Genomic DNA, 13,644 nt, shown 5'->3' with positions numbered 1-13,644 from the left:
CGATAAGAAGGCAAAAAGAAAGCACGTCTGCACTCGCCGACGTTCGCAATGCAATCATGCATTTTAAACCCATTTAAACCCAGCATTTTAACGCGTATTCGGTTAGTGCAGAAATAAAGCAAAAGGTTTGTTTTCTTTCGTGGTGTGGCATAAACATATTCGAACTTTTGAAAAATCTGTTCGGGAGCAACAATTTGAACACGTATACATGCAAGGAACTCACAGACAAGTTAACGGAACATTTTACAACAAAACGACACGTTGTTGCTGCTCGCTATAAGTGTTTTAAAAGGGAGATGAAGCATTCACAAACACACAGAGAGTGGGAAGCCGACTTGCGCGGCATCGCTCGGGAATTCCAATTCGTCTGTAATGCCAACGGTTGTTCTTCTAACTATGTAAATGAAATTATTCGAGATCAGATCATAGTACATACCCCATACGATGCCGTCCGTGCATCTGCTCTTCAGAAGTCCCAGCCAACTCTTGAAGATGTGCTTATGGTTGCAGAAACCTATGAGACAACAAAAAAAACCGTGGCAGCCCTCAAAGAAATAGTATCAAAGCAAGACCCAAGAAACGCAGTTCACACCTACACAAAGAAATCGTTTCTTGGTGGTGGTGAAAGTGATGCCAAATCAAACAAAAGTTCGCTAAAATCATGCTCTGGTTGTGGACACAATCATGCCAGAGAGAAGTGCAAGTTTCGCGATCCCGTATGTCACAAGTGCGGTAGAAAAGGACATATAGCTGTTGTATGCATGTCGAAGCAAGACAAAAGTAAATGGCAAATGCAAAAAAGCCGCAAATCCGAAAAAAACGAAATCGAAAAGATTAAAGCTGTAAACAGTGTTACAGGTCAAGTCAAGTGTCAAGAGAACAAGATTCTTATAGATCTTGAAATACAGGGCAAAGTTATATCATTTCAAATGGATTCAGAGCTGAAGCAGACAGAATTACACAAGCCGGAATTTGGAAGCCGATCAAGCACTGGGATTGCCAGTGCTCCAGCGATCTTCCAAAGGTATTTGGACAGCTTTTAAAAGGAGTAGAAGGATGTGAAAACTACTTAGATGACATCAATATCTCAGCACCTACAAGCGAGCAACATCTAAAGCGAATCGACCAAGTTTTCAGTATTCTTCGTGAGAACGGTATTAGATGCAAAAAGGAGAAATGCTTTTTTTTCAAGGACGAAATTGAGTACTTAGGACGAAGAAACAGCGCTCAAGAGATTCTTCCATACAGCTCAGGCTTGGAGGCTGTTAAACTGTTGCGTCCGCCTTCTAATCTGCAGCAATTAGAAGCATTCATGGGTAAAGTTAATTACTATTAATTAATTGCAACTTTATACCGAACTATTCTCAGTTGGCCGCTCCTTTAAACCAACTTCGTAGAAAAAATTTAGCATCCCTTTTCGGGCCGCAACAACAACAAGCTTTTACAGCCCTGAAGTCCCATATTATCAACGCGACTCAGCTAGCTCATATCGAGTGACGGATGCATCATCTTTTGGTATTGGTGTAGTCCTTTCTCATATCCAACATGGTGGCAAGGAGAGACCTATTGTTTTCGCATCCAAAACGCTTGACAAGCATCAGGTTAAGTACAGCCAAATCGAAAAAGAGGGACTTTCTATAATATTCAGAGTAAACGTTTTCACCAATACACGGCCGAAAGTATTGGCAACCACATCGAGAAGGACAAACTTCTCAAACAAGTCTTACGGTATGTTACTGTAGGATGGCCAGAGAAACTTTAGCAAGGCGAGGAAGCATTATCACCATACTTTAATCGAAAATTTGCCCTCACAATCAACAAAAAATTTCTTTGCCTACACACAGATGCCAGTCGTGTAGTTATTCCAGTAACTCTTCAAGCGCGTATCCTGAAACTGTTACACGAAGGACATTGGGGCATTGTTCGAATAAAGTAGCTAGCTAGACAACATGTTTGGTGGCCTCTAATCGACGCAGACATAAAGAGCCTTACTCAGTCATGCAGCATCTGCAAGTGCAACAATCCTGCTCCTAATAAAGAGAACCAAAGTTGGCCTGCAGCTACAACAGCATGGGAGCGAATCCATATCGACTTCACCGGCCCAATATTCGATTCCATGTGGCTAATCTGTGTAGACGCTTTCTCGCAGTTCCCATTTGTAGTGCCACTACAACCGCTAACACGATCGCTGCACTATCATCGTTATTCGCCATCGAAGGATATCCAAAAACCATGGTCAGCGACAACGGTCCGCAGCTTACGACTGACGGATTTGAGGAATTCTGCAAATTTCATGGAATAAAACACATTACGACAGCACCGTTCCATCCAGCATCCAATGGATTAGCAGAGAATTTCGTTCAGAATTCTCTGTCAAGAAAAACCTCAAAGACGGTATACCAGTCCGAGCAGCAGTTACTAAATACCTTGCTTCCTACAGGTTCACTCCAAATTCATACGGAAAATCTGCCGCCTAGTTAATCCATGGTCGTTCAGTCCGTACTGTACTAAGTCAACTTTTCGAGCAGCCTGTCGAAGCCAAGCTATCAGTTACCAAGTACGTCCCAAATCAAATGGTCTACGCTCGTAATTATGCAAGGGGAGAAAAGTGGATTGAAGGCTCTATTGACCGTCCAATTGGAAAAATGGTTTTCTTCGTTCGCACCACAAATGGTTATATCAAGCGCCATTTCAACCAGTTAAAACCGAAGTTCTCAGCAAGCAGCTCAATCGAAAAACCTTCAGAGTTCTTTTGGATCCCGGATATTCCGCCCTCTTCAAATCATCCACTACAACAACAAGATCAACCACTACAACAACAAGAAGATGAACCACTAACTCCGTGAACCGTTCAGCAACGTCATTCTGAACCTGAGCCACCCGAGAGCTCCACGTCATCGAACCAACAACCAAGGCAAAAACAACCAGCACGACTTTCATCCGGCATACCAGTTCGCCAAAGAAGTCGTGTTCGCTATGAAGTAGATCGTTTTAAGCCCAAGGATTTCCGAAAACGTAAAAATCCTATTCGTTCATAATTAAGGGAGGAGATGTGTTATACATTGTCAATTTCACATCTGTTTGTATTTCTCCATTCTATACACCTATACACCTATGTAGTACTTTAAGAATCTGGTAAATCTGTAAGCTTCGCATATAAAAAAGTCAGTCTGAAATATAACTCAACAAGAACACAACATTTTCAATGGCCGAATGGATTAATAATGGCCTAAAAGTTCCTGCTGCATTTTATTTATTGCCTAAAAAATGAGCCTGCGTTATGGCACGCCAAAAGCGATGCATACAAAAACAAACATTTGCGTAATAATGGATCGGAAGTGCTACTCGAAAAATATAAAGAATTAATAGCATTAATTAATTAATTTGCATTTTAATTATCGCTCTATTTCAATATCTGTTTCAATTATTATGCGCCCTAAGCTCTGTGGAGAAATTCCTGTTAAGAATTTCAGGGCTTTATAACTTTGGCCGCTAGCCAAAAAACGCAAAGTCGCTGAAAGGCGTTCGTTTGCGCTTGTTGCCTGACGCATTTGTGTAACCTGTCTTCGTATTTCAGGCTCTACTAAATTTGACAGTTTTTCATATGTAGAACTTTCCATTTGAAGAAAGTTTTTTAAATCCATAGGAGACGTTTCATGCAACTCCTTTAAAAAATTCGTATTTATGTATTATAGCAGCTTTGCATACCATTCCTTCATTCACATACTGTGCTTCCTTTTTTCGCTTAATTTTCTTTTCTTTTTTTAATAAGCAGATTACAGGGCTGCTGTCGTTGTCCATTGACATGTTGATTGTTTGAAAATTAATCGAAAAATGATGTTCGCACGCATGTTGGCTTTAGTTAGTGGGGAAAATAAAATTCAAGTAAGCGAGCATGTTGGCGTTGAATTTAAGCTAGTTTACATTAGAAGGTGTATGTATATAAGTATATCTGCAACGTTGGTATTTTTACCAAAAACAGACGGACAGACATATTAATAGCATACAGACGGACGTGCTCATATAAACTCATTAGGTGATTCTGATCAAGAATATATACACTTTATAGGGTCGGAGATGTCGTCTTCACTGCGACAAAATTATATTACCCTCTGTAGGGTATAAAAATCACTAAAATCTTGCGGGGTGCTGACTGTTCTCTTAAAGTGGTCTCGCGTTATCTTAAAGTGGGTCTGCGCTCTGTGAGGAGATTTAGTCTCCCCACACGCCAAGACAGGTGCTCGGGAGTGAAGTCAAGAAAAAGGGGTTAGGGAGGAACTAAAGCGGTCAAGCAGCGGTTTAACGATCAGTACGGGAATCAGAGAGGTCTAGCCGCGAGGCAGAAGGAGTCGGGAGGGGCGCAGCGCCGCGAATGTACCGGTTTTCGGAGCAGCATCATCTAATGAGTTCCAAAACTTTTTATTGGTGAAAATTGCGAAGACTTTTTTTTTTATTTTTTTAAAACACACTTTTATATAATTTTTTTTTTTTTCTCAATGCAGCGATTTTGACGAAAATTCAAAAAATTTTACTTTGGAGCTGATTATTAATTTGGATTTTCAAGCCTTTTCGGAAGACATTCAAGATATTTCTAATGCAGCTACAATGGAATTGCAAATTGAAAATGGAATAAAAACAATTGCTTCAATTTGGAAAAAACAAGGCTTCGAAATGGCATTTTACCATGATGGTATTTATCGAATTAAAAATGTTGATGATTGTTTTCAGCTCCTCGAAGAGCATATGGTTCAGATTTCTGCTATGAAGGCTACCCGTTTTGTCGAACCCTTTATTAATATTGTTGATTATTGGGAGAAAACGTTATCATACATTAGCGAGACACTGGAGAAGGGTTTAACCGTTCAAAGGCAATGGCTTTATTTAGAAAATATATTTCAAGGTGATGACATACGAAAGCAACTTCCAGATGAGGCTAAACGATTTGCAACAATAACTGAAGAATTTCGTACAATATCTAGTAAAATGTTTCAGGCGAAGACAGCCGTTAAATCTACTCATTTACGACCTCCACCTTTTCTATTAAATCGTTTTAACCGCATGGATGAAAGATTAGAACTAATTCAAAGAGCTTTAGAGATATACCTTGAAGCTAAGCGTCAGTTGTTTCCCCGATTTTATTTTATTTCAAATGATGACTTGTTAGAAATCTTAGGAAATGCCAAAAGACCAGACCTTGTTCAAACCCATTTAAAAAAACTTTTTGATAACTTATATAAATTAGAACTTAAGCGTGTTGGAAAAACGCTTAGCAGATGGCAAGCTACTGGTATGTATGCTGACGATGGAGAGTTTGTTGAGTTTTTACAAGTCCTCTACATTGACGGCCCCTCGGAGCGTTGGCTCAAGCAAGTTGAAGAGTATATGTTTGCCGTTATGAAAGAATTGCTGAAGTTAACCCGAGGATCGCTTAAAAAGCTAATTGGTAATAGAGAAAAATGGATATCCTTATGGCCAGGACAAATGGTTCTTACCACAGCACAGATACAATGGACCACAGAATGCACTCGTAGTCTCATTCATTGCAGTATGGTTGATCAAAAAAAACCCCTTCGTAAGCTTAAAAAAAAACAGATTAAAGTTCTTGTAAAGTTATCGGAAATGAGTCGAAAGGATCTTACGAAAATAATGCGTCTTAAAGTGAATACATTAATCACCATAGAAATACATGGACGTGACGTTATAGAAAGAATGTATAAGGCAAATTGCAAGGACACAGGTCATTTTGAATGGTTTTCGCAATTAAGATTTTATTGGCATCGAGAGTCTGAACTTTGTGTAATTCGGCAAACAAATACAGAACATTGGTATGGTTATGAATACACAGGTAATTCAGGAAGACTTGTAATAACACCGTTAACTGATAGATGCTACATAACCTTGACTACCGCACTTCATTTACATCGAGGAGGGAGTCCGAAAGGGCCAGCAGGTACTGGTAAAACAGAAACAGTTAAAGATTTAGGAAAAGCTTTAGGAATGTGGGTTATAGTAACCAATTGCTCAGAGGGCTTAGACTATAAAAGCATTGGTAAAAATTTTTCTGGATTAGCTCAAAGTGGTTGCTGGGGCTGCTTCGATGAATTTAATCGAATTAATATTGAAGTACTTTCAGTTGTTGCCCAGCAAATAATGTCTATCATGGCCGCATTGTCAGCTAAATTAACAGAGTTTATGTTTGAAGGCCAAATGATTAGGTTAAAGCATACAGTTGGGCTATTTATTACCATGAATCCTGGGTATGCTGGGCGAACGGAGCTTCCTGACAACCTGAAATCCATGTTTCGACCCATTTCTATGATGGTACCAGATAATATAATAATTGCCGAAAACTTACTTTTTTCTGACGGATTTACCAATACTCGCAATTTGGCTCGAAAAGTATTTACCCTCTATGAGTTGGCTAAGCAGCAACTATCTAAGCAGTACCACTACGACTTTGGGTTACGATCTATGGTCGCACTCCTACGGTATGCGGGGCGTAAACGCCGCCAACTACCTACAACTAATGAGGAAGAAATAGTTTATTTAGCAATGAAAGATATGAACGTGGCCCGCTTAACAGCAAATGATTTGCCGCTGTTTAATGGAATTATGTCGGACATTTTTCCAGGGGTAAGTCTACCGATTATTGACTATAGCGAATTTAATGTGGCTATACACGAAGAGTTTAAAGAAGCTACTCTTCAACCAATGCAAATAGCTGTCAAAAAGGTTATAGAGCTTTTCGAGACTAAAAATTCTAGACACTCGGTTATGATTATCGGTGATACTGGAACAGCCAAATCTGTTACATGGCGAATGTTGCAAGGAGCGTTTTGTAAAATGAATGCACAACGCTACCAAGGTTGGGAGGCTGTAACTGTCTATCCGGTAAATCCAAAAGCTTTAAATTTAGCTGAACTATATGGAGAATATAATTTATCGACTGGGGAATGGCTTGATGGTGTACTTAGTTCTATAATGAGAATTATTTGCGCGGATGAAGATCCAATGCTCAAATGGTTGTTATTTGATGGGCCTGTTGATGCAGTTTGGATTGAAAATATGAATTCAGTTATGGATGACAATAAGCTTCTTACTTTGGTAAATAGTGAACGTATAACTATGCCGGCGCAAGTATCTCTTCTTTTTGAAGTTGGCGATTTAGCTGTAGCATCACCTGCGACGGTTTCTCGTTGTGGTATGGTATACAATGACTATAATGATTGGGGATGGAGGCCTTATGTAAACTCATGGTTGCAGCGTCAAAAGATTAGGGAATATGCAGACTTTTTACGATTTCATTTTGATTATATGCTTGCGAAAATTCTTGAATATAAGAGGTCTCGTTGTAAAGAGCCCGTCAAAACTAATGAGCTAAATGGGGTTATGTCTCTCTGTAAATTACTTGAAATATTTGGAACTAAGCAAAACGGCATTAATGCAAATAACATGGAATTACTAGAAGAAATGACTAGGTTATGGTTTATGTTTTCTCTTGTATGGTCGATTTGTTCCAGCGTTGATGAAGATAGTCGTTTAAAACTTGACAGCTTTATCCGAGAAATTGAAAGCTGTTTTCCTATAAAAGATACTGTTTATGATTACTTTGTAGATCCACAAGAAAGAACATTTTTGCCATGGGATTCCAAACTTTCTAGTACTTGGAGATTCGATGAAGAGTAAGTAGTTTAAAACATGGTCTCCGATTGCTTAGACAATAATTATTCATTAGGTCGCCTTTTTATAAGATAATTGTACCTACAGGAGATACAGTTCGCTACGAGTATGTTGTATCAAAACTTTTAGCTGAAGAATATCCAGTCATGCTGGTCGGCAATGTTGGCACAGGAAAAACTTCAACCGCAGTTAGTGTCATGGAAGCATGTGACAAAAATAAATTTTGTGTGCTTTCAGTAAATATGTCGGCTCAAACTACAGCAGCTGGCTTACAAGAATCTATTGAAAATCGTACTGAAAAACGCACTAAAACACAATTCGTGCCTATAGGTGGTAAACGAATGATATGTTTTATGGATGACTTTAACATGCCTGCAAAAGACACATATGGATCTCAACCACCCTTAGAACTTATACGACAGTGGATTGATTATAAATATTGGTTCAACAGAAAAACACAACAAAAAATTTTTGTTCAAAATACATTACTAATGGCGGCAATGGGTCCGCCTGGAGGCGGAAGACAAACCATATCCCCCCGAACACAAAGCCGGTTTGTTTTATTAAATTTGACTTTTCCTACTCAGGATACAATTGTCAGAATTTTTGGTACTATGCTTTGCCAAAAGCTGGAAGGCTTTACTAATGAAGTTCGGGAAATGTGGCTTCCAATCACTTTGTGCACAATTAACTTATACGTTGCTGTAATAGGTAAAATGTTACCTACTCCCAACAAATCGCACTATCTTTTTAATTTAAGAGACATTTCTAAAGTTTTTCAAGGTCTTTTACGCAGTTCCCAGGTTCTTCAAACAAAAAAAAACCTTTTTCTTCGTTTATGGATTCATGAATGTTTCAGAGTATTTTCTGATCGACTTGTCGACGACGCCGACCAAATTTGGTTTTTGAATAGTATTAATGATACATTAGGCAAATTTTTTGAAGTTACATTCCATAGTCTATGTCCTTCAAAACTTGCACCTCTATTTGGTGATTTTGCACACCCTCAAGGATATTATGAAGATTTTCAAATAGATTCACTAAGGTCTTATATGAAAGGCCAGCTTGAAGAATATAATAACTTTCCTGGAATGACTCGAATGAATTTAGTATTTTTTAAAGAAGCAATTGAGCATGTTGTTCGTATATTAAGAGTAATTTCGCAGCCGAGGGGCCACATTCTTAATATGGGAATAGGGGGATCTGGCCGCCAAGTATTAGCTAAGTTGGCGGCATTTATTTTAGAAATGGGAATATTTCAAATTGAAGTCACAAAGAAGTACAAAACTAGCGATTTTCGAGAAGATTTAAAAAATTTATACAAGGTTACTGGAATAAAACAGCGAATGACGATTTTCATTTTTAGCAGTGAACAAATAGCAGAAGTTTCATTTTTAGAAATAATAAATAATATGTTAAGTACTGGAGAAATAAATCTTTTTAAATCGGATGAATTTGATGAATTAAAAACTGAATTGGAACGGCCAGCAAAAAAAGCCGGAGTAGTACTTACAGCTGAAGCGATGTATTCATTTTTTATGCTTAATGTGCGGGACTACATGCATATAGCCCTATGTTTTAGTCCTATCGGCGAAAATTTTCGAAGCTACATTAGGCAATATCCTTCATTGTTAAGCTCTACAACTCCGAATTGGTTTAGATTTTGGCCGCAAGAGGCTCTGTTAGAAGTAGCTTCTCATTTCTTGCACGGTTTTCAATTAAATGTCGTTGTTCCTGGAAAAGAGGATGAAAAACATCGTGCCAGCTTAGTTATGACTACTGAAAGTGTTCTTCGACGTGATATTGCTCAGGCATTTTCAATTATACATTCTAGTGTTGCAAAAATGTCTGAACTTATGCTATTGGAAGTGAAGCGGTACAATTATGTAACATCACCTAATTACTTACAACTTGTAAGTGGTTTTAAAGAACTCCTCGAAAAAAAAAGGTTGGAAGTATCAACTGCAGCAAACAGATTACGTAATGGTCTCTCGAAAATCGCCGAAACTCAAGAAAAGGTGTCTTTGATGTCCGACGAATTAAAAATTAGCTCCGAACAGGTTAAAGTTCTTGCTCGTGAGTGTGAAGAGTTTATTACAATGATTGAGATTCAAAAATCGGAAGCTACTGAGCAAAAAGAAAAGGTAGATGCCGAAGCCGTTATTATAAGACGCGAAGAAGTTATTTGCCTTGATTTAGCAGCTACAGCACGTGCTGATTTAGAGGTAGTTATGCCAATGATAGACGCTGCCGTAAAGGCCTTAGATGCATTGAATAAAAAAGACATTTCAGAAGTAAAGTCGTATGGAAGACCACCCATGAAAATAGAAAAAGTTATGGAAGCAGTTCTTATTTTACTTGGTAAAGAACCAACTTGGGAAAATGCTAAAAAAGTTTTAAGTGAATCGACTTTTCTAAATGATTTAAAGAATTTCGACCGGGATCATATATCTGATAAAACATTAAAACGCATTGCTATGTATACTAAGAACCCAGAGCTAGAACCCGATAAAGTGGCTGTTGTATCACTTGCTTGTAAATCCTTAATGCAGTGGATAATGGCAATAGAAAACTATGGAAAGGTCTACCGAATAGTTGCTCCAAAACAAGAAAAATTGGATAATGCCATGAGGTCCCTGGAGGAAAAACAAGCAGCATTAGCAGCGGCAAAGAAAAAACTTGAAGAGCTACAAGCTGTTATTGAGGAACTCTATAGGCAGCTTAGCGAAAAAACAGAACTTTTAAATGAACTGCGTGCAAAAGAAGAAAGGCTGAGAAAGCAATTAGAGAGAGCCATTATATTAGTGGAATCATTATCTGGCGAGCGTGAAAGATGGATAGAAACTGTTGCTCAATTAGACCTCGCTTTTGAAAAACTTCCTGGAGACTGTTTGCTATCTATTGCATTTATGTCGTACTTGGGAGCATTTGATACAAAATATCGAGAGGAATTGGTGACAAAGTGGACATTGCTAATTAAAGAGCTTCTTATTCCAGCTACTGCTGAGCTTAAAATTACAAATTTTCTTTGTGACGCTGTTTCAATAAGAGAGTGGAACATACAAGGCCTTCCAGCGGATGAATTAAGTACTGAAAACGGTGTAATAGTAACACAAGGAAGTCGTTGGCCTTTAATAATAGATCCTCAAATGCAGGCAAATAACTGGATTAAGAATATGGAAGAACGTAATCAACTTTTAATTATAGACTTTGGTATTATTGACTACTTGAGACAATTAGAACGAGCTTTAAAAGAAGGTTTACCAGTATTATTACAAAATGTAGGGGAATATTTGGATCAAGCTATAAATCCAATTCTTCGGCGAAGTTTTACCATTCAAAGCGGAGAAAAATTAATTAAATTTAATGACAAATATATTTCATACAATGAACAATTTAGATTTTATATAACAACAAAGATAGCTAATCCCCATTATCCCCCCGAAATATCCTCTAAAACTACCATTGTGAATTTTGCTTTAAAGCAAGATGGACTTGAAGCACAATTGTTAGGAATAATTGTCCGCAAAGAGAAGCCGGCACTTGAAGAGCAAAAGGATGAGCTAGTTTTAACTATTGCAAGAAACAAAAGAACATTAATTGATTTGGATAATGAAATTCTGCGCTTACTTAACGAAAGCCGAGGGTCTTTATTAGACGATGATGAATTATTTTCCACACTACAAAAATCCCGTCAAACGTCTGTATTGGTCAAGGAGTCTCTTAGTATTGCCGAAGTCACTGAAGTAGAAATTGATGCAGCCCGTCAAGAGTATAAACCAGCTTCTGAACGTGCAGCTATTTTATTTTTCGTTCTGATGGATATGTCTAAAATTGATCCAATGTATGTGTTTTCATTGGCGGCTTACATTCTTTTATTTACCCAGTCCATTGAACGGAGCCCGCGTAATCAGTTAGTTCACGAGCGCATACAAAATATCAACGATTATCATACATATTCGGTTTACCGTAACACGTGCCGAGGCCTTTTTGAACGCCATAAACTTTTATTCTCAATTCATATGACAGCAAAAATACTTGCCAATGCTGGAAAACTTGTGGAAGAAGAGTACGAATTTATACTAAAAGGAGGTATTGTTTTAGATAAGCAGGGACAAGCTCCTAATCCGGCTTCATGTACGTATTTTATTTTTATTTTATTTTATTTTATTATTTGTACGTATCATGATAACCTAATCTAGTTTTGTATACATACTATACAAAAGTTACGATTTCACGATACATTATGCGGTATGCAAATGTAAACATAGCTTGCGAAAGCTTTTAACAATTTCAATGTGTCGAAACAATTTGGATCATATGTATATTAGTATCAAACCTTAGTATCATGTCTAAATAAAAAAAGAAAAATTACTTCGGTCGCAGCCGAAGGTGATTTCTCCTTATCGGTGGTATTGGATATAGTTGGCCGAATCTTATTAGCAATTCACTATAAAATCAAATTTTACAAATTAAAATTTAAACAAGAAACAAGGAAAGCTAACTCGGGCGGAGCCGAAGTTGATATACCCCTGTAGTTACAACCGGATATACAACGCCAAAGAGGGAGTGCTCAATTCTAGTTGTTTGGTCATTGAGCGTTTTCAATGCCGTAAATAAAAAAACAGAATTTAATTAGGTTCAACGTTATAAACTTTATTCAGGCCGCATATGAAATTAGGATTTATGAGGATATATGAAAAATATGGGAAATCCAATTTAGGATGCGAGCGCAGTAAGAAGATGAACGAGAGTGGCGCCAACCTTGCAGAATAGGCTGAGCGGATGCTCGCTAACTCTAACGCCGAATTAGCAAAGCCGAGCGGCCGAAAGAGAGTCGGCTTGCGACCAGCAAAACATCAGTTACTAATTAATTGTTGTGTTTAAATTAGTTGCTTGCTGCTTGACCCGACATTCTAACCCCAGTTGGGGCTTCTACTCCAACTTCATCCTTAGGGGGCAAAAGGCACAGCTTAGTCACTGCTCGCTTGGTAATTCCAGATGAGGTTTTTATCACCGCCACTCGAAAGATACCATCCCGACCAGGGATTAACTCCAATATTCTCGCAAGCGGCCATTTCATCGGAGGTAGATTCTCGTCCTTAACTAGCACCACATCGTTCGGGGCCAAGGCAGGACCGGAGGCGCGCCATTTGGACCGCTGCTGGAGAAGGCTTAGGTACTCCTCCTTCCATCGGGACCAGAAAGACTGCTGCAGGAAAGACACGCACTGCCAGCTGTCCAACCGGTTGAAGTTCAGCTTTGTGACATCAGGCTCGATAAAGCTGATTGACGGACCACCAGTTAAAAAATGAGCCGGGGTCTGAACATCAAGGTCTGCAGGATTTTCTGAAAGAGATATGGCACAGCAGCGTTCGCAGCTCCTCGAATCCAAGAATTGCAGATCCGACAGCTCGGTAAAAATGGTGCTTGGCGGTTTTAACAGCCGCTTCCCACAGACCACCGAAATGCGGAGATCGAGGAGGAATAAAATGCCATTCGATGGACTCCATAGAGCAAAACTCCAGCAGTGACCGTTGATGCTCTTCGCTTAGAAATAATCGGCGCAGCTCCTTTAGCTCGTTTTTGGCTCCAACAAAGTTGGTTGCGTTGTCAGATCAAATATGTTGAGGCCTTCGGCGGGTGAATATAAAACGCTTCAAAGCCTGCAAAAAAGACAATGTGGACAGATCCCTTGCAAGCTCCAGGTGGACGGCTTTGGTAGCAAAACAAATGAAAATGCTAATGTAACATTTTACTGGAGCCTTAATACGCACTTCCGGCTTATAATAGAACGGTCCACAAAAATCCACACCAGTGACTCCGAAGACCTGGGAGCCGATAACTCTTTGCTCCGGGAGATCGGCCATAATGTGCTCCAACAGCCGAGGCTTAGACCGGAAGCATCGGATGCATTTGTGTATTGCCTTCGTCACGGTTTTTCTCCCCCCAATTGGCCAATAT

General features: G+C 38.9%; 1 protein-coding gene across 1 annotated transcript; it reads left to right on the top strand.

Moving 5' to 3' along the window:
* Window positions 1-2,645: 2,645 nt before the first annotated feature.
* kl-2 (dynein heavy chain 2, axonemal kl-2) lies at window positions 2,646-11,817 on the top strand (the record flags this gene model as incomplete). Its single annotated transcript, XM_070282736.1, has 4 exons — window positions 2,646-2,746; window positions 2,856-2,981; window positions 4,503-7,682; window positions 7,736-11,817. Coding segments are annotated over exons 1-4 (7,489 nt in total), but the record flags the coding sequence as incomplete, so codon positions are not given.
* Window positions 11,818-13,644: the final 1,827 nt, after the last annotated feature.

Source organism: Drosophila bipectinata, unplaced genomic scaffold (genome assembly GCF_030179905.1).
Source record: "Drosophila bipectinata strain 14024-0381.07 unplaced genomic scaffold, DbipHiC1v2 scaffold_253, whole genome shotgun sequence".
NCBI classification, from domain to species: domain Eukaryota; kingdom Metazoa; phylum Arthropoda; class Insecta; order Diptera; family Drosophilidae; genus Drosophila; species Drosophila bipectinata.
Note: the sequence above shows the minus strand (reverse complement) of the source record. Positions and strands in the feature narration are given on the sequence as shown.